The 20,598-nt window shown below is 37.0% G+C and overlaps 6 protein-coding genes across 6 annotated transcripts in view; 3 read left to right on the top strand and 3 right to left on the bottom strand.

Moving 5' to 3' along the window:
• Positions 1–4,742, bottom strand: part of LOC148166621 (uncharacterized) — an 86,235-nt gene extending 81,493 nt beyond the window's left edge. Inside the window, exon 1 of the mRNA XM_088048925.1 lies at positions 4,640–4,742. The gene's annotated coding sequence lies outside the window, so the exon portion shown is untranslated. The remainder of the gene's footprint in view (positions 1–4,639) is intronic.
• Positions 4,743–10,037: 5,295 nt separating this feature from the next.
• Positions 10,038–11,617, bottom strand: LOC148166620 (N-acetylglucosamine-6-phosphate deacetylase-like). Its single transcript, XM_088049013.1, has 6 exons — positions 11,324–11,617; positions 11,006–11,280; positions 10,830–10,959; positions 10,693–10,781; positions 10,319–10,640; positions 10,038–10,266 (listed from the first exon to the last, which is right to left on the bottom strand). The coding sequence occupies exons 1-6, from the start codon at positions 11,523–11,525 to the stop codon at positions 10,088–10,090; spliced, it is 1,197 nt and encodes a 398-aa protein (XP_087905139.1). The 5' UTR covers positions 11,526–11,617; the 3' UTR covers positions 10,038–10,087.
• Positions 11,618–11,690: 73 nt separating this feature from the next.
• On the bottom strand, positions 11,691–14,285 carry LOC148166619 (uncharacterized). Its single transcript, XM_088049014.1, has 6 exons — positions 14,178–14,285; positions 13,226–13,994; positions 12,876–13,138; positions 12,416–12,770; positions 12,137–12,369; positions 11,691–12,069 (listed from the first exon to the last, which is right to left on the bottom strand). Exons 2-6 carry the CDS (start codon positions 13,992–13,994, stop codon positions 11,959–11,961), a joined length of 1,731 nt encoding a protein of 576 aa, XP_087905140.1. The 5' UTR covers positions 14,178–14,285; the 3' UTR covers positions 11,691–11,958.
• Positions 14,286–14,641: 356 nt separating this feature from the next.
• LOC148166618 (H/ACA ribonucleoprotein complex subunit 3-like) lies at positions 14,642–15,091 on the top strand. The gene is made up of 3 exons (XM_088048803.1): positions 14,642–14,768; positions 14,816–14,858; positions 14,915–15,091. Exons 1-3 carry the CDS (start codon positions 14,715–14,717, stop codon positions 15,010–15,012), a joined length of 195 nt encoding a protein of 64 aa, XP_087904929.1. The 5' UTR covers positions 14,642–14,714; the 3' UTR covers positions 15,013–15,091.
• Positions 15,092–15,240: 149 nt separating this feature from the next.
• LOC148166617 (uncharacterized) lies at positions 15,241–18,108 on the top strand. The gene is made up of 4 exons (XM_088048801.1): positions 15,241–16,915; positions 17,130–17,336; positions 17,417–17,719; positions 17,777–18,108. Exons 1-4 carry the CDS (start codon positions 15,426–15,428, stop codon positions 17,880–17,882), a joined length of 2,106 nt encoding a protein of 701 aa, XP_087904927.1. The 5' UTR covers positions 15,241–15,425; the 3' UTR covers positions 17,883–18,108.
• Positions 18,109–18,353: 245 nt separating this feature from the next.
• Positions 18,354–19,581, top strand: LOC148166616 (nucleoporin Nup37-like). The gene is made up of 4 exons (XM_088048802.1): positions 18,354–18,596; positions 18,643–18,825; positions 18,870–19,234; positions 19,280–19,581. Exons 1-4 carry the CDS (start codon positions 18,441–18,443, stop codon positions 19,527–19,529), a joined length of 954 nt encoding a protein of 317 aa, XP_087904928.1. The 5' UTR covers positions 18,354–18,440; the 3' UTR covers positions 19,530–19,581.
• The last annotated feature ends 1,017 nt before the right edge of the window (positions 19,582–20,598 follow it).

Raw genomic sequence — 20,598 nt, 5'->3', positions numbered from 1 at the left:
AGAATTAAGAATTTTACAGGAAAATGTTCGAGATTTTTAGCTCTACTTAAAAATAAAAATTTCTAAAATTTGTGTCCTTTGCTCTATAATTTTGAAATTTGGTGCAGCTAATAAGCAGTTTTAAAGTAGTTATCTTCGCAAATTTCATTACTTTACAACAAAAATTAGCAGAAATACGAATTTTATAAGAAAACGTTGAAAATTTTTGGTTCCACTTCAAAATAAACATTTCTAAAATCTGTATCTTTTGCTCATTAATTTTGCAATTTGTACTAATTAATAAGTAACATAAAACTAATGCCCTCCGGTAATTTCATTGCTTTAGATCGAAAATTGGCGAAATTAGGAGTTTTATTGAAAAATTTTGGAAATTGTGTGCTCCACTTAAAAAAAAAAATTCTAACATTTGTGTCTTTTGCTCTATAATTTTGAAATTTTAAATATAAGATAAATAGTGAAAAACTAGTAACTTTAGTAAATTTCATTGCTCTAGAACAAAAATTGGCAAAATTAAGAATTTTATAGAAAAATATTGGAAATTTTTGGTTACACTTGAAAATAAAAATTTCTAAAATCTGTATCTTTTGCTCACTAATTTTGCAATGTGTGCTAATTAATAAGTAACATAAAACTAATGGCTTCCGGTAATTTCATTGCTTTAGATCGAAAATTGGCAGAATTTGGAATTTTATTGAAAAGTATTGGAAATTGTTTGCTCCACTTAAAAATAAAAATTTCTAACATTTGTAACTTTTGCTCTATAATTTTGAAATTTAAAACATATGATAAATAGTGGAAAACTAGTAACCTTAGTAAATTTCATTGCTCTAGAACAAAAATTGACAGAATTAAGAATTTTATAGGAAAGTGTTCGAGATTTTTTAGCTCTACTTAAAAAGAAAAATTTCTAAAATTTGTGTTTTTTGCTCTATAATTTTAAAATTTGGTGCAGCTAAGAAGCAGTTTAAAAGTAGTTATATCCGCAAATTTCATTACTTTACAACAAAAATTGGCAGAATTACGAATTTTATAAGAAAATGTCGTAAATTTTTCGTTCCACTTCAAAATAAACATTTCTAAAATTTGTGTCTTTTGGTTAGTTGCTCAAGTTCAATTAATAAGTATCTTAAAACTAATAACCTCCGAAAATTTCATTGCTCTAGAATGAAAATTGGCAGAATTAGGAATTTTAGTTTAGACTATTGACTAAATTTTATTTCGACTTGCAGCAGTGGGTTATACAATGACACCATATCCATAATGCCAAGGGAAACGAGGGTTATGGTATCCAAGCAAGTTATAGTCCATTATAGTCCACTTTACTAGCTAAAATCTAACAAGTAAAACGTCATATTACTGTTGAATATTGGATAGAAGCAATTATTCATAGGGCCACAGGGACGGCGAAAACTGATCAAAACAACGATAAATATCAACGCGGGGTCGTTTATTTTTAATTATCGACACTTTTATTATAATAAAAAGGCGAAACTGTGTCCTAATAAATTTCTAAAACCGGCGGGATCAAAATATAAAACAGCAACTCTGGGAACATTGGACAAATTGTAGTGTAAAGTCGAAAAACGTGACATATTTGCCGTGATTTATGTGGTGGGATACGTTGGTTAAATTTTTTATGCCCGAGCCAAGTTTTTCGTGGTTGCGGCACACGTTTCTCTTCTTATTATTTTTGTCATTGCAATCTCTTTCAAACACACGTGTTTAGATAAACAGTATTAATATAAATTAGGGAAAAGTTAGTAGAATGAATTAGAGGGTTGTATAGGAAAGGTACGTGCTCTGAGTGGGAAGTAGGGAATCAGTCCATAAAAGAACTGAGACGAGGATGTTTTCTGAAGTTGACTGTTCAATGTGTATAGAATACGCTCGGAAAACGAGAAAAAGGATAAGAAACACGTTTCCTATCCAAACGAAATTTGAATGAGGATTATTGGGACAAGTAAATACCGCTCTAATTAACGGCGTCATTGCGAATTTCACGTGAAAACAATACAAACGCTGGTTTAGCGCAAAAAATTACAAATTTAAATCAACCGCTTTACATAACAAAAATCCCAACAAACTCTTGATTCCATTATGCGCCTCAGAAACAGTTCTGCCAACACTGCGTAATGAATATATTTTAAATTAAATAACGCGTTTTTCCGCCGGAGAACGACTTACAAAGGAGCAATTTTAGACAGCGGGATACATGTCAGTTTTAATTAATAGATGGCGCCACAATCAAACGTCAACCGAAAAGTACCGTGCGTTCGCAATTTGGTGACAATGAATGCCCAATCACAGAGGCTCCTTTTAAATTTGGCGCCTACAATCATTCTTTTCAGGAAAAACAGCTTTTTATTAGATTAAATAGTTTTGCTATAGTTTTAGTAATGAATTTTCGCGAAAAAATGCAACTTTCGATTTTTGGAAAATGAAAAAACTGTTTCTTATGTAAAAAATTGCGATAAAAACGGTGGTGCAAACCGCATTTCAATATCTGTAATAGTTTTCGAGATATTGAGCACGAATTGTTTCGAACCTTCAAAAATTTGGCCCTCTGGCGACAACCCAAAAATTCAAACGGCCATAAATCAGTTATTTGTTGACGAACATTAAAAATTCTTGCGGCTTTGGAATTAGCGTGATATTCTGCGTAAAATGAGCTCAAATTTGTTGAGTTTGCTTACTAAAAAACCGAGGCATCAGCTAAAAACTGTTTTGAGGAGGTCATTTTCAATCACTGTTTTTAATGTGAAAACGATGTTTAATACCTTTGTGTTTACATCAATCGAAAGAGGAGCTCAAAATCTATCTACTGGCCAAATTTGAGATCTATCGGACAAATAGTTTACGAGTTATGACCAAAATTCAAAAAATTGAAAAATTTTCATCGTTTGAGTCGGATTTTTTTCGCGAAAAATTGACCATTGAATTTTCGGCTTTTGCGCACATTTTCTAACGTAAAATGAACCGAGAAAAACAATGGCGCAAACCGCATCTCAATATCTCTAATAGTTTTCGAGATATTTAACAAATTAGGAAAAATGAGAATCAACTTTCCGAAACTTTGATCGGTCATAACTCAGTTATTTGTTGTCGGATTAACCTCAAAAATCGTTACTGCCAAGTTCTCCTAATTTTTCCCCTAAAATAAAGCCTGATTTACACCCAAAAATTTCCGAAAATTTGCGCAGGATCACAATGAGCTCCACTTTCTAGTTGGCTTAGCTCGCAAGTGTCCACTTTGACAGTTATTATTTTACTATCAATTAACTTTTTATGGTTTAAGATGACAAAATCCCCCAGAATTTGACACTTGATAAATTGACAGAACACGATCGTCTTTTGACCCCCAAAACTCGATTCACACAACACCACCACCATTGTGCAACATTGCAGCAAGAACGAATCACGCGATGGAAATTCTAAAGTTTGTGACATTTGCAACTTGTACAAACCGTAGCTTATTATTGTCAAAAGCTGCAGAGAAAGTTAATTTCGTAATTAAATAAGTTTTGAGTTTTTAAAAGGTAGTAAGAGTTTGTAATCTCTCCAATTACAGAAAAAGTTGAAAGCCTCGGCAAAAAACGAAACGAAGAAATTATGTTTCAAATTACAATTAATTATTTTTAACCGAAGCTTTCTCAGACTTTCGAGTATTTAATCTCGAACTTCGCGGAGATAAAACTCAAAGATTTGAGTTTAATAGTAATTTTAATAGCTCTGTTGAAACTATAACACTAAGTGGTTGAGGAAGTTTCGTGGCGGTAATTTGTAATTTAATTTTTGCTTGGATTCAGGTTACTAACGAAAAAGGAAACATAATCCGAATTTTTATTAATTACACAAGACTTCATTAAGAGCTTGAGTTTGATAAAAAAATTCCGGCAACTTTGCATACCCCCGGAATCTGTTTTCAGGGAAAATAAATAGAGTATATAAATTAACAATTTATTAACGTGCGTTTACAAAGGAATTTCGTCCGACCTTAAGTGCGGTCTTCGCAACCTCTCTTTAATTTTTCTTCCAATTACTTTAGGCCTTCGGACGGCCTCGTTATTTCTTGTATATGAGGCCACACAAGATTGTGTTCCAATTTTTTCCACGTCCAATTAACAAACATGGAGGATTTAATTGAAAACGTCGCCCCAGAATCAGAGCAGATCACAAGAAAAAAAATTGTTTATCCCACAAAAACAAACATATTTGGTACTGTAAACAAGTTCCTAATTCGCTTCGTTTAATTTGTTTTCTTTTCATTATACGTTTATACTTGGGATTTTATTTATTTTGAGCGCAAGAGTCTGACAGGTGGAGGAAAAATTATCTCGCGACGCAATTCCGGAACTCCGGAACTACTGCTCCGGAATTGGATTAGTTTTTTTCCGAATCGCCCAAATTAGAACGTGAAATTTCCCGGAGCGGAAGAATAACGCGAAAAAATTATAAATCTGCCGCGATAAAAACCGTACACATGTCTGAAAGGAAGAATAAATGGATTATTTCCGGAATAATCCGGTCGGTGAATATTGAAGACATTCAAGTTGATGGAACGATTTTCGCGACCTCAATCCGACTTTCACGCATCGCTGCTTTCCGTACAAAAGAATAAATTATCTGAAAAATTACGTACGTTTAAAGGGCATCCGCATCGACACATCTTAACCTCTCAACACACAACTTTACGCGGCACAACCCCAAACACCGGAACACGCATTCGTCGTAAAATCCGGGTAAGCACTGAAACTCAGACGCGACTCCGGTTATTATCGCACAAACTGCAAAATCGCACAAGCGCAATGAACCCTTTTTTGGTTTTTGCAACAAACTATTCTTATACTGGCGGCCTGTTAACTGCGTTTTACTGCCACTTAAAGTCGGAACAGTTCCGGGGAGGACGAACACGGCTTTGTTCTCGCAACGGCGAAACTGAACGAAATTTTGGCGGATGCGCCGGGTGGATAAAAACTTGTAGCACCTTAGCAAACTTTCTTGCGAGTACGACACGTCGCCTCTTTCAGAATTCACAACTGAAATCTGGTTTGTACCAAATATTGTACGTGCGACGCTTCATGAGCGAGTTTAAACATCAAACGAGTGTGTATCAAAAATCAATATTTCTTCCGTTGCTTTTCAACTTGAGCGGAAAAACGAGTACGACTAATCTGTGTAAACTTCTCTGATATGTTGCTTTATCCCAACTAAACGCAAGAGTTAAGAACTAGAGCTGAACTAACCGTAAATTGTTTTGCTTGGAGAAAGTTAAACATAATATTGGACAGTTTAATAAACAAACCTCTTATCTTTAGTTTGAAACTTGAGCAGCTTGTACAGTACAGTCGGCTTAAAAAAAAAGAGCTAACGAGGTAAACTCTCAACACGTCATAACTCAACACATAAAACAAATTTTAGAGTACGTGGATTTCGAATCTGCGTGAAGTTCTGCATAAACTGAGCTATAATAATGCAAATTTGCTCTAAAAATAAGAGAGATATCGACCTCAGAACTTTGCCATAGTTTTAGTCAGGAATTTTCGCGAAAAATTGCAACTTTCGACTTTTGGAAAATCAAAACACGGTTTCTTATGTAAAAAATCGCGAGAAAAACGATGGCACAAACCGCATCTGAATATCTTTAATAGTTTCCGAGATATCAAGCACGAAATGTTCAGAACCTTCAAAAATTTGGCCTTCTGGCGACACCCCAAAAATTCAAACGGCCATAACTCAACTATTTGTTGACGAAAATTAAAAATTCTTGCGGCTTTGGATTCAGCGTGACATTCTGAGTAAAATTTTGTTGAGTTTGCTTAATCGATAAACGAGGCATTAGCCAAAAACTGTTTTGAAGAGGTAGTTTTGGGGTGATTTTTATCACTGTTTTCAATGTAACAACGACGTTTAATACCTTTGTGTTTACGTCAGTCGAAAGAGAAGCTCAAGATCTATCTACTGACCAAAATTGAAATCGATCGGACAAATACTTTACGAGTTATGGCAAAATAAAAAATTTTCATCGTTTGAGTCGGATTTTTTTTTCGCAAAAAATCGACTATTGAATTTTGGACTTTTGAACACATTTTCTAACGTAAAATGAGTCGAGAAAAACAATGGAACAAACCGCATCTCAATATCTCTAATAGTTTCCGAGATATTTAACTTTAAAAATTAGAAAAAATTAGGAAAAATGAAATTCAACTTTCCGAAACTTTGATCGGGCATAACTCAGTTATCTGTTGTCGCATCTGAATTTAAATCGCAGATTTGGAATCTGCGCAAAATTCTGCGTACACTGATGTATAATAACTCAAGTTTACTCCAAAAAATTAGCGAAATTAGAAGTTTGGCATAGTTTTAAGTCATGCATTTATTTAAATCTCTTTTAGAACTAATTTTTAATTTAATTAATTCCTAATTATTACACATAACTTTGACAAAGTTAACTTCAAAAATCGCCATTAGTAATTTTCCCCTGATTTTCTCCCTAAAATGAAAGCCTGATTTACACCCAAACATTTCCAAAAATTTACGCAATGAGCTCCAGTTTCCGGTTGATTTGAGTAGCAAGTGTCCACTTTGACAGTAATTTTTTATTTAAAGTTGGAATCTTGATTAATTAACTTTGGAAGGTTTAAGATGACAAAACTTTCCAGAATTTGACACTTATTAATTGACAGAACTTACACGATCGTCTTTTGTCCTGCTAAACCCGATTCACACAACACCACCACCATTGTGCAACATTGCAACAAGAACGAATCACACGATGGAAATTCTAAAATTTGTAACATTTGCAACATAAACAAACCGTCGCTTATTATTGTTGAAAGCTGTAGAGAAAGTTAATTTAGTAATTAAATTAGTTTTGAATTTTTAAAAGGTAGTAAGAGTTTGTAATCTCTCCAATTACAGAAAAAGTTGAGAGAGTTGAAATTCAAGAATTCTTATGTTTTTGGATTCAGCATGACATTCTGCGTAAAATGAGACCCAAATTTGTTGAGTTGGCTTAAAAATAAACGAGGCATTGGCCAAAAACTGTTTTGAAAATATCATTTTAAGGTGATTTTCAATCAATGTTTTCAAAATGAAAACGACATTTAATAGCTTTGAATTATACATCAGTCGAAAGAGGAGCTCAAAATCTATCTTCTGGCCAAACTTGAGATCTATCGGACAAATAGTTTACGAGTTATGGCCAAAAATTAAAAAAATGAAAAATTTTCATCGTTTGAGTCGTTTTTTTTTTCACGAAAAATTTTGGGCTTTTCAAAACATTATCTAACGTAAAATGAGCCGATGGCGCAAACCGCATCTCAATATCTCAAATAGTTTCCGAGATATTTAACTTAGTCATAAATTTTCGGGAAAAACTGCATCTATTTCTTAAGTAAAAAATTGCGAGAAAAGCGGTTTTAAAAAGGGTTATTTTATATTCGCTTTAATTCCAGAGCTATCGAGCAAAATTGTTTTCGAACCTCCAAAATTTTAGCCCGCTGGCGACAACCCAAAATTCCAAACGCCTCTAACTCAGTTATTTGATGACGTACGAGAAAAATAAGGATATTTTTGGATTCAGCGCGAAATTCTGCGTTAAATGAGCCCATATAAATCAAATTCGTATACAAATAAACGAGATATCGACCGAATTACATTTTCAGAGGGTGGATATTAGGGTTATTTTTAAGACGCTGTTTATTTATTTATATATTTATTATTGAATTATATATCGATCGAAAAAGGAGCTCGAGATCTATCAACTCGCCAAATCTCAGATTTATCGGGCAAATAGTTAACGAGTGGTCATCAAAAAAGGAAAAATTGAAATTTTTACTGAAAATCGACCATCGAACTTTTCACTTTTCTAAAGCGTATTCTAAAGCAAAATGACCCGAGAAAAACGATGGTAAAAACAGTTTCTCAAAATCTTTCGTAGTTTCGGAGGTATTGAGCTCTGAAAATTTTGAAAACTCAAAATCCAATATCCGAAACTTTGATCGCTCATAACTCAGTTTTTGGATTCTGCGTAAAATTCTGGATAAAATGAGCCCTAATAACACATATTTGCTCCAAAAATAAACGAGATATCGATCGACTCATGAGCTCATTTCTTTTGCTACTGAATGTACGACTAAGTCAGATTTTCGCAAGACTGGAGTTAGTTGAATTATTTAAAAATACACTGTATTTAATTTCAGTTGTACAATAAGTCTCTGGAAACAAAAGCGCAGTTGAAATGAATATTTGATGAAACTCATGCTGTTTCACCATGTTCAATCATCGAAATATAATTGCATTATTTATGAAAAGTGCAATACTGGGGCTAGAAACTCGCAGCAGCTTCAGTAAAATTTAATTTAAAAAGTTCGTGTTTCAAGGCGCATAATAATGTTCTCTTAAACAAATGCGATTTCGTAGTATTAATACTTGTTTGTTCTATTTCTGGAATGTTCAATTATCAGCGAGAAGGAAGAAAAAGACATTAATATCGCCCCCTTCCAAATCCCATTAAATAGCAGCATGGCAAAAATGAAAGGCAATAATTGTAATAACACAAGTTTTTCGTGGAAAAATAATCCGATTTGAGATGAGCATTACACAAAAGGAAACATATCGAATGAAATAATTTGAATTTCAAATGAGAAGTACAATCGAGTTACTGCTCCTCTCTTTGTCGCCTCTTTTTTTGATCTGCCATTGTAATAATATTGGCTACATCTTGGGATAGCAATGGACGGAAAAGATATAAACGAAATTGTGTTGATGGTCGCGGATATTATTGTTGAATTGAAAAACTTTGGCGTCGACGCTTTTATTAAATTTGAAAATAACAGAATAACCCGTTATGAAATGACGTTACCGCGGTGTAATTGCTTAGCCGAGTTTCATTCAATCTCTGCTTTATTTTTTATTTTACATTATCCTGGACTCGGGCTATTCATCCTTTCGGCATAAAACAAGAACATTTGCATTGCAGCGCTATGAAAAACCGAGGGCAAAGTTCAAACAGAAAGTAATTACACGGCATTAAAAGTAGCAAAAAAACAAATAATAGAGACGAACCGGCTATTTATCGATTATTAATTATTTAAAATACAGTGTCATCGGTTCGACGCAAACAAAACTGTTTTTTCACCTCTGAAGCGACACACAAAAACGCCGCGGGAAAGTAAGCTTTATGTTCACAGTTCTGCGTTTTCACTGCGGTGCCGGTGGGTGTCAGTTATTGTTTCAACGTTTGTTTTCTTTACGATTAAAACATTTATACAGTTTTTCTTTATCCCCTTCTTTCGACAAACATTTTATTTAAGCAGTGTCACTAAAATGGTAATTGAAACTCGTAAAACCAAGTTTAAGAAGATAAATGGCTAATTTGCGTCGTTATTCTGAAGAGGACGTAAACAGTGTTTTATTGCTGCAGGAGAATCCTGTCAGTCCTTGTGTTATTGTTGTTATTATTTCTATTTTCTTCTTCTTTCTCGGCGAAGATCGCATCTTTCGATCTGTCTTAGTTTCGGAGGTATCGAGCTGGAACTAAAAATTCACTTCACAACTTTAAACGCTTCTAATTCGCTTATTTATTGACGCACGTGAATATGTCGCTCAGTTTTGGATTCTGCGTGAAATTCTGCGTAAAATGAGCACAAAAAATTCAAGTTTGCTGTGCTAATAACCGATAAAAAACGCTTCTCAACCGTATTGGGGAAATTGGGACGGGTGCGACATCTATCGGCGTTCGTCTGAAACTTACTTCTACTTTATGTTTAAGCCCTTTCCTGCTTAGAACAAAAGTGATTTTAGATGTTTTGTTTACTATTTAAATGGTCATAAGTTATATTGTTCAAGAGTAAATAGCTAACCTCTAAATTAGAAGAAATTTTAAACGCTTCTAACAAAGTTATTGTTAAAAATTCGTAAAATTTCAGCTTTTACGCAAAATTCTGCGTTAAATAAGCAGCAATAGTTTAAAATTAAGGGAGATTTCGACCGATTTTTTTTAGGGGAATTATGGAAGATGTCAAAAAAACAAAATATCCCTAAAATTAGCATTTGATTTCCGTAGGCACTTATGAATCCAATCTTTTTAACATTTGGAATAAACACATTCTCCAGCAATCCACGTGGACTCCAGTCCAAGATCTTCAGTCAGAACAACAAAGTCGGCGTCCGCCCCAAAATTAAGAGTCCCTTTCACCCCTTCAATTCCCAGAGCCTTGGCCGGATGTAGACTCGCTGCTTCTAAAGCATACTCCGTGGAGCACTCTAAAAATCGCGAGTTAGATCTTTTCAAACATGTTTTTTTTTAAATTGGTACCTGTGGCACATTTGAAACATTTAACACACTCAATCATTGACGCTATACTTCCGCAAAGAGTCTGAGTGTTGGCAATGTACGCTCTACCGTCTCGAACTTCAATCTGGAATTGTCCGAGATTGTAGGTTCCTGCATCCAGACCTAGAGCGGCGATTGCGTCTGTTACAAGAACTAAACCTTTTGGATGGACTCTGTATGCAATACGAAGAGCTGCAGGGTGGGTATGCACACCATCTGCAATTATTCCAAAATAAACAGTCTTATCTTTAGGGATTTTATTGGAAGTTAAAAGACCCACCAAGCCGGGATCGCGATGATGGAACTAAAAACAAAACAATAAAAAGGCGAATTTAATTTAATTGGGTGTTAATTACTGGTAGCATTGCGTTGAATAAGTGCGTTATGAGCGTCGCACCGTTCTTCACCGCCTCCTCGCCAGCGGCCAGGTCAGCCATGGAATGGCCTATATAAAGTCATTATCACAACACAACAATTTCATTGATTTTCGTACCAACTGAGACAACAATCCCGGAAGACGACAGTTTTCTTATGACATCACCAGCATTGTCCAGTTCCGGCGCTAAAGTTATTATGGCGATGTTGTCCAAGCCCCCATAAGTCTCCGTCACTGTTTCAATCCCCTAAAAAAATCATCAATTTAGAGTTACTGGGGACAAACTTTCGTACATTTTCAAGCGGTTTGATACAACCGGGAGGGTGAGCCCCCTTCTTCTCCACATTAATAAACGGCCCCTCTACGTGAACTCCTAAAATAGTAGCCCCGTGTTTCCCCCCGGGTCTCTTTTTAATCTTCCCTACGATTTTATGGTAGAATTCTATCGGCGACGTCACGATGGTGGGGCAATAAGCAGTGACCCCATGACTGAGGAGGTTTTTAGACACAAGATCTAAACCTTCTTCCAATTTGTCGATATTGTAGGAAAAGTCGTGTCCAAACCCGCCTAAAAAAACAGTGAAAAAGAGTTGATAAAAACCGGCTCTCACCATTAATTTGTAGCTCTATGAATCCAGGAGCGATAATGTGTCCTTTACAATCAATCTTCGCCGATGACAGGATTTTCTCATCGTAGAAGACTTTTTCTGGGTCAATTATCTTACCATCGCGCACCCACAAGTCCTCCTTAATTATTTTGTGGTCCCGCAGGATTTTACAGTTGATAAATTGGACCAATTTCGAGCGGCTCATAATTTGATAGTGAACTCACCTCTAGTTTATCTAATAATCCTAGTATCACAGTATTTATGGGGATTGAGGTTAGGTTATCAAAGGCCTTGAGATTAGGAATTATACAAACAAAGTCTGATTGCGTAGTGATGCGATTTAAATTTATTGATTCGTTATGATACAGTTTCATCAATTTGAGGCTGCAAGTTCAAATTGAGGACTTTGACGTTTGATGACGTTCGAAAACCAGTGGCGTAACGCGTAATGGGACAATAAAATTAAACGGAGCAAACTTTTTAATAAAACTCGAACAATACAACACAAGAACACGAATAGAATAATTAAAACTGAAACATTAATAGACTTTTGAACCTACATCTAAAGATACTAAATAATTATACTTTTAATAAAGAATAGTGTCGATATAAGCATGTTAAATACGGAATAGATAAAACTATTCATCTTTCATGAACAAAGCGTCTAGCATAATGACGTGATGGTAATTTTTATCAACTGTGATAATTCGACCCTCGGTCGTGACTTTCAAGCCACAACAACGTGAAACCTACAAGAGAGTTTACTACTGATTTTTTTCCGCCTCTATTTCAATATCACCCTGTATTATTTGTTACCTTTAAATATGGGCAGCGGAATTCTGCCACAAAAGTCCCGTCCGGCTTATAAACGACAACATGGAAGAAGTTCCCGTGGGAATCCCCAGTTAAAATGTACCCAGACATGGACAAATCGATACCATTGGGGAAGACAGTAGTGCGCTTATCCCCAATCTTCCGCAAAAGGTTCCCTTCTTCGTCGATAACCACAATGTTATGGGCTTTGAAATCACAGATGTAAAGTTCTTTACCTAAAAAAGAACCTCAGGGTCTAAATCCTCCATGATAAATACGTACCAGCAACGGTTATATCCGACGGCTCTTCCATAAAATTGGTGCAGTCAATAGATCTCAAAAAATCATTTCGTCCGATTATAAAAACAGTGGGGGTGACACTGTCGACGACGACAATATCCTCCTTGGCTGTGACGGCAATCCCAGCGACTATATCTATGTATTGTATGAAAATCTTCTTGACGAATTTCCCATTTTCCGTGAAAATTTGCATTCGAGAGCGTTCGTACCCGCGGTCACAAACCACATACTGTCGCTGAATGGGCATGAAAGCCACTTTGCGCGGGTGCCACAAGTACCCATCATGCCTCCCCGTCTCCCCAAACTGTAATTTAAAAGCTCCCGTTTTGTCGAAAATCTAAAAGGGAAAAAGAAGTGAAAGACCGTTATAACCACGCCAACAGGTATTGCTTCTACTTTGATTGTCTCGGCCAGAACGCAATATCCGTGCTCGCGGTTTTACCTGAATTCGATGGTTGCTGCTGTCAGCAACAACAATGTCTTCGTCTAAGCCTAAACAAAGTCCGTGCGGGGAATTAAACTGACCCGAACCGTTTCCTTTTTGCCCGAACGTTTTGTAAATTTGCATGGTTTTTACAATGTTTGTGTTAGGGGGGCTATCAGGATCAGTGGTTGATAGAGAAAGGTCTGGGTTAACGTAACACTTCGAGTTGCTAGGTTCGGAGGCAACTAAGGGTATGTTAAGGGAGTCGTAAGGAAAAACATCTACAAGAAGGAACCATGAGTTAGCAAAATGAAAAAATCTCTAAATCGTCCTTCGAGGATTCTTAATTAAGTTAGTTGGAAACTCACTATTAGTACAGCGAGGTTTCGCCGTTTCTTCAGCTGGTTCCTCAACATTGAGATTAAGAACAGAGGTGGTGTCAGTGTCGCGACCATCCAAAGAGCTCCATTGAACACCCTCACCAACAACAGGCCATGGCGTGTTAAAAAGCTTGGAGAGATCCTCCCCACTGGCATTCTCTTCGTCTCTGATCCCCTTCAAATCCGCCAGTTTCAACAAAGTTTCGCTGATCTTCACATTCTGACCTGCGTGTTCATTAACCAGAGCGTCCTGCAAAACCTCAAACTCCCCATCTAACATCTTCACAATCTCATCTCTTTGCGTCCTCATCAACTGCTGGTACCGTTTGTGAACGTCGTTAACATAACTGATCGTTTCTGAGCGATACCTTGAAGTTATCTCAAGAGACCTCTTCAATTCGTACGATATTTTTAACAAATTCTCGATATATTTGGTTCCTGTCCAAAACTGCCAAGATATGGTCCGTCTAATCGTCGCTGCAAGAGCTTCAACGGGCGAGGAATCAGCAGTTTCTGCGTTATGAAGAAGTCTTCCTAGGGATTCAACGTTGTCGATGTTGTCTAAGTGGAAGATGCGGTGGGAACTGAAGCAAATCATCATTTTGTGGGCGCCGTCACAGACCGAGCATAAGTAATGTTTGCATGTGGCGCAGTACGACTTGGATTTTTCTCTTCGGACGCACATTGTGCAGCCCGGGACTGAAAACTGGGAAGAGTCGTTGTCCCAGGAGTCGGACGAGCCAGGGTCTGAAGACATCTAAACAAAAATCAGCAATAATAAGCGCCCGTTGTTTAATTAGTGAACACGCTGTATATAAAATATGTCGCACGGATCAAAGGGAGTTGCCTCGTTGCTATGCGCAACTTTGTCTTTGATTTTTGCCGATTTTATTGGTTTGGAGGCTGATAACTGATAAAAACTGTGGATATTTGTACTTACTGTGATAAGAGGTGTAAAAAACTGGTAAAACACCACAAAAAAGGGTAAAAAAGTGTTAAAATTGTGATGTAGACGACGAAAGAAGGAAGCGACGCGCAGAAAAAGGATGTAGATGGCGCCACTTGCGCGACTTGGGAGTTTTAAACAGTCTTAAACGATAATAATTTTGTAAATTCAAGGAAACAACTACAAATCCAATAAATATTAATAAAATAAAAACAAATTAAGGATTTCGAAGGCACTTTTATGTAATTTGTGGATCGTAGCAGGAATTCAGAGGCTGTTTTGACTATTCTCCGCAAACATTAAAATTTGAACAAAAACCTTTCCAAAACTAAGGCGATGTGGATTTTTACTACCAAATCAGACTTCTGATTCCATTTCAGTGAATTAAACGCAAAAATACGAGAAATTTGAGTAATTTTGTCGATCTAGTGGAATTAGTTTTGTGAGGTTGGCGCTGCGGTTGGCACCAATCTGTCAATTGTCAATTGACTTCGGCACGTGTGACAGTTTTGTTTACAAAATTTTACCAAAATGTATTTAATGTATTATTTAGACGACCAGGGCAAACGAGTGTATACTTTAAATGTAAGTGTGGAACGCGGCTTTCTAGTCTTGATTGGTTTTTATTCCAGAAAAATGACCCTGCGGGAAAACCAACCATTTCCGCTCATCCAGGTATTTCCCGTCTTCTTTATTATAATTTTAGCAATATAAAAACACGTTTATTTCAGCGCGTTTTTCACCTGAAGACAAGTACAGTAGAGAAAGGATTACAATAAAGAAGCGCTTTGGATTATTGATGACACAACAAGCAGAGCCAGTGTATTAAAAATGCCCCAAAATCTCTTTATTTTAAGCTAAAGTGTAGTAAATAGTCTTTTTTTTAATAAATTCGGACTCATTTTTTAGTTCTAGTGACATTTGTTTTTGTTGGGTTGGTATCGTTCTAACCTTGTTCCACCTAATCAATGATTTAGTGCTCGGATTTTCATTATCTTTGGTGATTAAGATGAATAATGTGAGCGTGTTTGGTGTAAATCTTGGTAATAACCCCACGAATAACGCGAATTAAGTGAAGATTCGAGTATTTTCAGTGGTTAAAAAAAAATCTGGTAACTTTGTTTGTGGTGTTGGTAGCTCTGCACCAGCCGATCTTTTGTCATTTGATGGCAGATTGTTCTCAATTTTACTGACTGTTCATGACCGTTTAAATCAATTTTTCGTTATTAAAATCATCCAAAAATGGATGCAAACGTAAAAAGTGAACAGTTGGAAGAAGGCGAAATAATAGATGATGATGATTTTGAAGATATTTCCGATAATTCCATCATCGATTCAGCCTTTGGTAAGTTTGTTTCATCTAACGAAAATTTACGTGCACTTCCTTTAAGTAGCGATAGTGAAATCGACAAAAGCAAAGAGATTAGATATAAAAAAAAATTACATCGCAAATGTAAAGTAAAATTACGTAAAAGACGTAAACGCGTGCGTGTGTCATCAGATGATAGTTCAGATAGTGATAACTCGCCACCCAATGATCTCAAAGGGAAATTAAAAGAGGCCATACGTATTGCGGAGAATGACGAAGCTCATAAAAATCCGTTAGAGAAAAGACTTAAGGCCATGGGCGGTCTAGCGCCCGTCGAACCTGTGATCGAGCCACTAGAGCCCCCTCAAGAGCCCCAAGCTAAAGACAACCACGTCGCAGAGAGTTCAGATAAAATCGATGACGCAGAGCTCGAAAATTTGCGGATGGAGGCGCTCAAGACGGCGGTGTTGAACAAATGTCAAAGGAGGAAACGGAAAAAGGCGCTACTTGAAGCACAAGAGACAGAAACTCCACTCCAGACAACAGAAAACAAAGAAAATAATACTCCAAAAGATGAACAAAATGAACAGAATACTGAAAAAGTTGAGGTGGATTTGGAAGAGGATGAAGACATTCTGCGGGCTTCCCTTCTTGCTGGGTTGGCTAAAAAGATCACGAAAGTGCAACCACCAAAGGAACCAGTTAAAAAACAACCCCCTAAGCTTCCAGTTGTACTACCCGCGCTTCCAAAGAGATCCATTACCAAATTTAAAAGCAATACTCTTAATAAAATCGTTAATAAACAAGTCGTGATTAACAAAGTCGTTCAGAAAGTCGTCGCAAAACCACTGGTCAAGCCTCTGATTATCAACGTGAACGACGACTCTGACTCGGAGGAAGAAACAAAATCCGTAGAGCCTCCCCTTAAACCACCCCCAAAAATAACAAACTTAACTGACATAACAAGCAACGTAGAGAAATTCCTGAAAGAACAAAGAGCGAAGTTTGAAACAGCCAATAAAAAAGTCGAGACTCTGAAAGACAAGACCATCTTAGAGAAGTCAGCTGTTAAACTTCTGCCCAAATCGCAACAAATTGAGTACCAACTGTTACTCAAAAGACTGAGAAACGCGGAGAGGAGAAAAAAAGCAAAAAAACTAGCGATTGAGAAGAAGGTCAAAGAGCCCCCTTGTGTGGACGTTGAGGGCGCACCTTTGAAACTCGAAGCGGTGGCGGATAAAACAGTGTCACATATTGAAATAATTGTACAAACTCCCACAACAAACAAAGAAGAGGCGTCAAAATCTAACAGCAGCCAGACGGAAGCAAGAGAAACTTCGGAAAGGAGGAAAGCTAGGATCACGGGAGAGTTGACCACTCTGCAAAGGACTCTGAAGGAGATTAAGACGCAGAGGAATGGAAGGTATTACTTGTTTTATTTCATTTATCTTTTCACTGTTAAGTAACGCGGCAATTAACAAAAATTCACTTTATTGAATAATCTGCAAAAATGTGGGTCTCGAGGTCGAAAAAGGGAGTGAAGAAATCTCGTTTTGTTTTTTGATTTACCTCCTGAATGTTTGCAGTGTATCACCACTGTGTCAATATTTTCTTGTACAATCCATGCCGGTTAAAAGATTCCAGATACAAAGCAAGTATCAGGTCCTGACTCCAATCATAAGAAAGATAACAGCAACGAGCAACGAACGCAAGAAACAAGAACACCGCATCAAATCTCTCCTTCAAGAGCTGAACGAGGCCAGAAACAATCTCTCGAAATCTCACGAAAGATTCTCAACACTCGTCAGAGAGTTAGTTACTAAAAAAGAAAAGATTGATAAGAGGTTAGTAGAACCGGCGATCATCCCCTCAAAACTCGTGTCTTCACTTTTCAACGACATTTTTGCACAATCTTCTTTTCCAGCTGTCAACAACTCAAAACAGATAAGATAAACGGTGTCAAGAATATAGACACTTTACCTGTTACGTCGACACCGATTAAAGCGTCCTTCACTGCAGCAGACGAGGCTACGATTTCCGGATTTGTGACAAGTTCGACGAATAACGATTGCGAGGACATGGATGTTTGTAACAGTGACGAAACGGACATTTGTCAGATAGATATAGTCGATCCGAACGATATTGATCAGATTTTTAAAAGGAAACCTCAGGTCAAGTCTGCTATACCTGAATACGTGTCACCTTTAAATTTTAATGCCTACGAGAGGTGATGTATTCAACTGTTGATTTATTTCTTTGTTAATTCTATTTTTGGTTTTATTAGGTACATGGATCCTCTCGCTATTATGTGTCCATATGAAGTTAACGGTTCGTGCAGGGATATCGACTGCACGTATAAACATTATTTAAAGAATCATGAAAGGCGATAGTGTACATAGAGATGTAGTTTTACCGAAATTAAAGTGCAAAGCGCTGCAAATTGTGATTGTACAGAACGTAGGGTAATTGATGTAAATTTAAGTACAAAGCGTGCCATGAGTTTCATATTCAAAGCGCAAGGAAAATATAGCCAAATATTTTTTTACTTATTTGTAATTTAATATTCGAACTCGCAACATTGTTGTGCCGTTATACAATAAATAAATCGTATTTTGATACTTGTTCTTCTCCCTTTCCGCCCTTTTTTCGAAAATTGAGCTGTGGAAAACCGGCTTTCAAAGTATTTCATAAAACAAAAGAAAAAAAATGACATTCACTACTTATAAAAAGTCTTGAATGTTAATAATTTTAAGTAGTTACAACCCTATTAGTAGTTTACAGTTTAATTTTGGCCCTTTTAATGCCATTTAAGGCCTGCACAACTTTATATTAGCCGCCACTGAAATAAAAGGATCAATATTCAAATAAGAAAAAAATTTCGAACTAACGAGAATTCGGGCAAATGAGACTTTCAAATTTTTTGAGGTTAAGTGCACCGGCCGAAAACGATGGGAATCAGCGTAGAAAACTCCAAAGTCTTTAAAAAGGACCTCTCCCAATACGGCCAGATTCTAGTCGTCGAAATATCCCCCTTTGTCCTTTCCCAAGACCTCATACTTATCGGGTTCGAAAAAACGATTTTATTGGGGCACCTCAACATTAACGTACGTATTAACACTTTTTCTTACCCTTTATTAACCTCCGTTGTAGGAGCAGGTGCTTGACTGCGAAATCGTGGCCGAATTTGTCCAGGATATCCATTGTACTTCCATAACTATATCCCCTGAAAGTTCAATTAGTATTTTGCCGAATAACGTAATATTTGCGTCGGCAGGGGCGGATTACGTTTTGAGAGTCTTGAAGAGTGACCTAAGAGACAACAACGTGGTGAAAGTAAGGACTATTATCACTCCCTGCAAGAGTTAATTCGTTTTTAGGCCCTCCATGGTCACTCTAGTTACATCAACGACACGAAATTCGACCCAGATAACACTTTTTTAGCGTCTGTAAGCGACGACAACACCGCCAAACTCTGGGACACTGAAGAGTACAAATGTGTAGCAACTTTACCCTTAACATCCCCTGGAATGTCAGTTTGTTGGCACAAAGAAGACAGCTCAAAGTTGTTAGTCGCTGAAAAAATCGGCCTTATTAGGTTTTACAACGTTGAAACTCGAGCCCCAATTCTCTCGCTTGATTACGGGAAACCTCTGTCGAGTAGCCATTGGGCCCCCTCAGACTCACAACTTGTCGCCTCGTTACAACTGGGAGAGTTACTAATTTGGGACTTATCTAAACCTTGGTATGGATAATTAAAGTTTGATGGGGGCTAAATTTAACGTTTCAGCGTTCCTACTAATTCAAATCTGGTTTTCACGGAAGCTGGGGGCCACATCAGGTTCAGTCCGTTTGGGGAACTAGTGGCTGCCATCAACAACTTGAATAACACTTTGAAAGTCGTTCATGTTCAAAATAATCAGCCGAAACTGGCAGTTTCTGTTACTCTTCCCAGTAATGTTACTTGGCATTGTCGATGTCCGATTGTTTGCATCGGGGACTACACCACCTTGTCTTTTTATAAAGTAACTTCGAAGTAATTTGTACGAAAATTTAATTAAAATAAAGTGTACAGTTGGTTGCATACTATGATTAGATTCTTTTAATTTGTATTTGCTTCATTTCAAAATTGTTAAGATAAAATTTCAGTGAGTTTGAAAAAGTCGAGTTTTTAATGTATTTTCAAAAGGTGGAAAAGGTTTTTCGTACTACGTAAGAAAAAGTGTGTATTATGTGTTGCCTACCTAGCGTAAAATAACAATTACGTGCCCAATTTAGGGCCTTTTTAAACCGAAACATCGCAATTTGCCCCATAAAAATCGCGTGAAAGCCCGCGCCTGGAATTTCGCCCCCAACCCACGCACCTAACCTATACTTTCGTCACCTTTAGCCCCTAAATTTCTGCACCCCTTGCGTGAACACCACCCTCGTCCGCTCCTCCATAATTATCCGAAATTAATTATTTTCCCGCGTCGCGTATCCATAAACACCGTAGTCATTTATTGTGTAACTAAGTATATTATTGGTTCATAAAAGAAATATAACAAAATGGTTTTCATTGGTTGTGATTGGCAAATGACTCGCGCTTCTTTCGAAACGGACCAATGGCGTGCGCCTGTGTTCTCCTATAGACCGCATAAGTGGCGTGGGGTCCAAATACGAACGAAGCCGTGTGTTAGTTTGTTGGGAGATTCAGGTAAGAAATTTTTATATATTTGCATGTACAAATTGTCATAGAATCATATTTATAGTACGTGTAGTTTTTAATATTTCTTCGTTAATTTTCTCGCGGTGGAGTGCGTCGGCCGTTTGCAAGCGAACGAACTCAAATTCACGAAATGCTCGGCTCTATACATATAACGGATAGCAAATGGCTGCCATAAGGATAGCATTGGGTCGCCCGTTGACGACCGTTTTTATTTTTTTACGGACAAACGGGCGATCGGGGGACTTTGGTGATTTTTTTCAACAAAGACGGAATTATTTGTGATTTTTGGAGAAAATCTGGGGGCCCTGCGGGCCCCCAGTTCGGACTTATCGGGACTTGTTTTTACTAGGCTTTGTTCATATGGCAAGCTGCATAAGCGTATACGACTCCATTTGTACAAT

This window comes from Gnatocerus cornutus, unplaced genomic scaffold (assembly GCF_029298725.1).
Source record: "Gnatocerus cornutus isolate USDA-ARS CGAHR unplaced genomic scaffold, icGnaCorn1.1 ctg00000023.1, whole genome shotgun sequence".
In the NCBI taxonomy this organism is placed as follows: domain Eukaryota; kingdom Metazoa; phylum Arthropoda; class Insecta; order Coleoptera; family Tenebrionidae; genus Gnatocerus; species Gnatocerus cornutus.
Note: the sequence above shows the minus strand (reverse complement) of the source record. Positions and strands in the feature narration are given on the sequence as shown.

Bases quoted from the DNA above. Each gene is read 5' to 3' on its own strand.
- LOC148166620 (XM_088049013.1), bottom strand. From the start codon at position 11,525: ATGAGCCGCTCGAAATTGGTCCAATTTATCAACTGTAAAATCCTGCGG. The intron at 10,641-10,692 runs GTAATTAACACC...TTTTGTTTTTAG, and splicing joins TATTCAACGCAATGCTACCA to TTCCATCATCGCGATCCCGG. The intron at 10,267-10,318 runs GTACCAATTTAA...CGCGATTTTTAG, and splicing joins ATGTTTCAAATGTGCCACAG to AGTGCTCCACGGAGTATGCT.
- LOC148166619 (XM_088049014.1), bottom strand. From the start codon at position 13,994: ATGTCTTCAGACCCTGGCTCGTCCGACTCCTGGGACAACGACTCTTCC. The intron at 13,139-13,225 runs GTGAGTTTCCAA...TCCTTCTTGTAG, and splicing joins GAAACCTCGCTGTACTAATA to ATGTTTTTCCTTACGACTCC. The intron at 12,070-12,136 runs GTAACAAATAAT...ACTCTCTTGTAG, and splicing joins TCCGCTGCCCATATTTAAAG to GTTTCACGTTGTTGTGGCTT.
- LOC148166618 (XM_088048803.1), top strand. From the start codon at position 14,715: ATGTATTTAATGTATTATTTAGACGACCAGGGCAAACGAGTGTATACT. The intron at 14,769-14,815 runs GTAAGTGTGGAA...TTTTTATTCCAG, and splicing joins AACGAGTGTATACTTTAAAT to AAAAATGACCCTGCGGGAAA. The intron at 14,859-14,914 runs GTATTTCCCGTC...CGTTTATTTCAG, and splicing joins AACCATTTCCGCTCATCCAG to CGCGTTTTTCACCTGAAGAC.
- LOC148166617 (XM_088048801.1), top strand. From the start codon at position 15,426: ATGGATGCAAACGTAAAAAGTGAACAGTTGGAAGAAGGCGAAATAATA. The intron at 16,916-17,129 runs GTATTACTTGTT...GCCGGTTAAAAG, and splicing joins AAGACGCAGAGGAATGGAAG to ATTCCAGATACAAAGCAAGT. The intron at 17,720-17,776 runs GTGATGTATTCA...TGGTTTTATTAG, and splicing joins AATTTTAATGCCTACGAGAG to GTACATGGATCCTCTCGCTA.
- LOC148166616 (XM_088048802.1), top strand. From the start codon at position 18,441: ATGGGAATCAGCGTAGAAAACTCCAAAGTCTTTAAAAAGGACCTCTCC. The intron at 18,597-18,642 runs GTACGTATTAAC...CCTCCGTTGTAG, and splicing joins TGGGGCACCTCAACATTAAC to GAGCAGGTGCTTGACTGCGA. The intron at 19,235-19,279 runs GTATGGATAATT...TTAACGTTTCAG, and splicing joins TGGGACTTATCTAAACCTTG to CGTTCCTACTAATTCAAATC.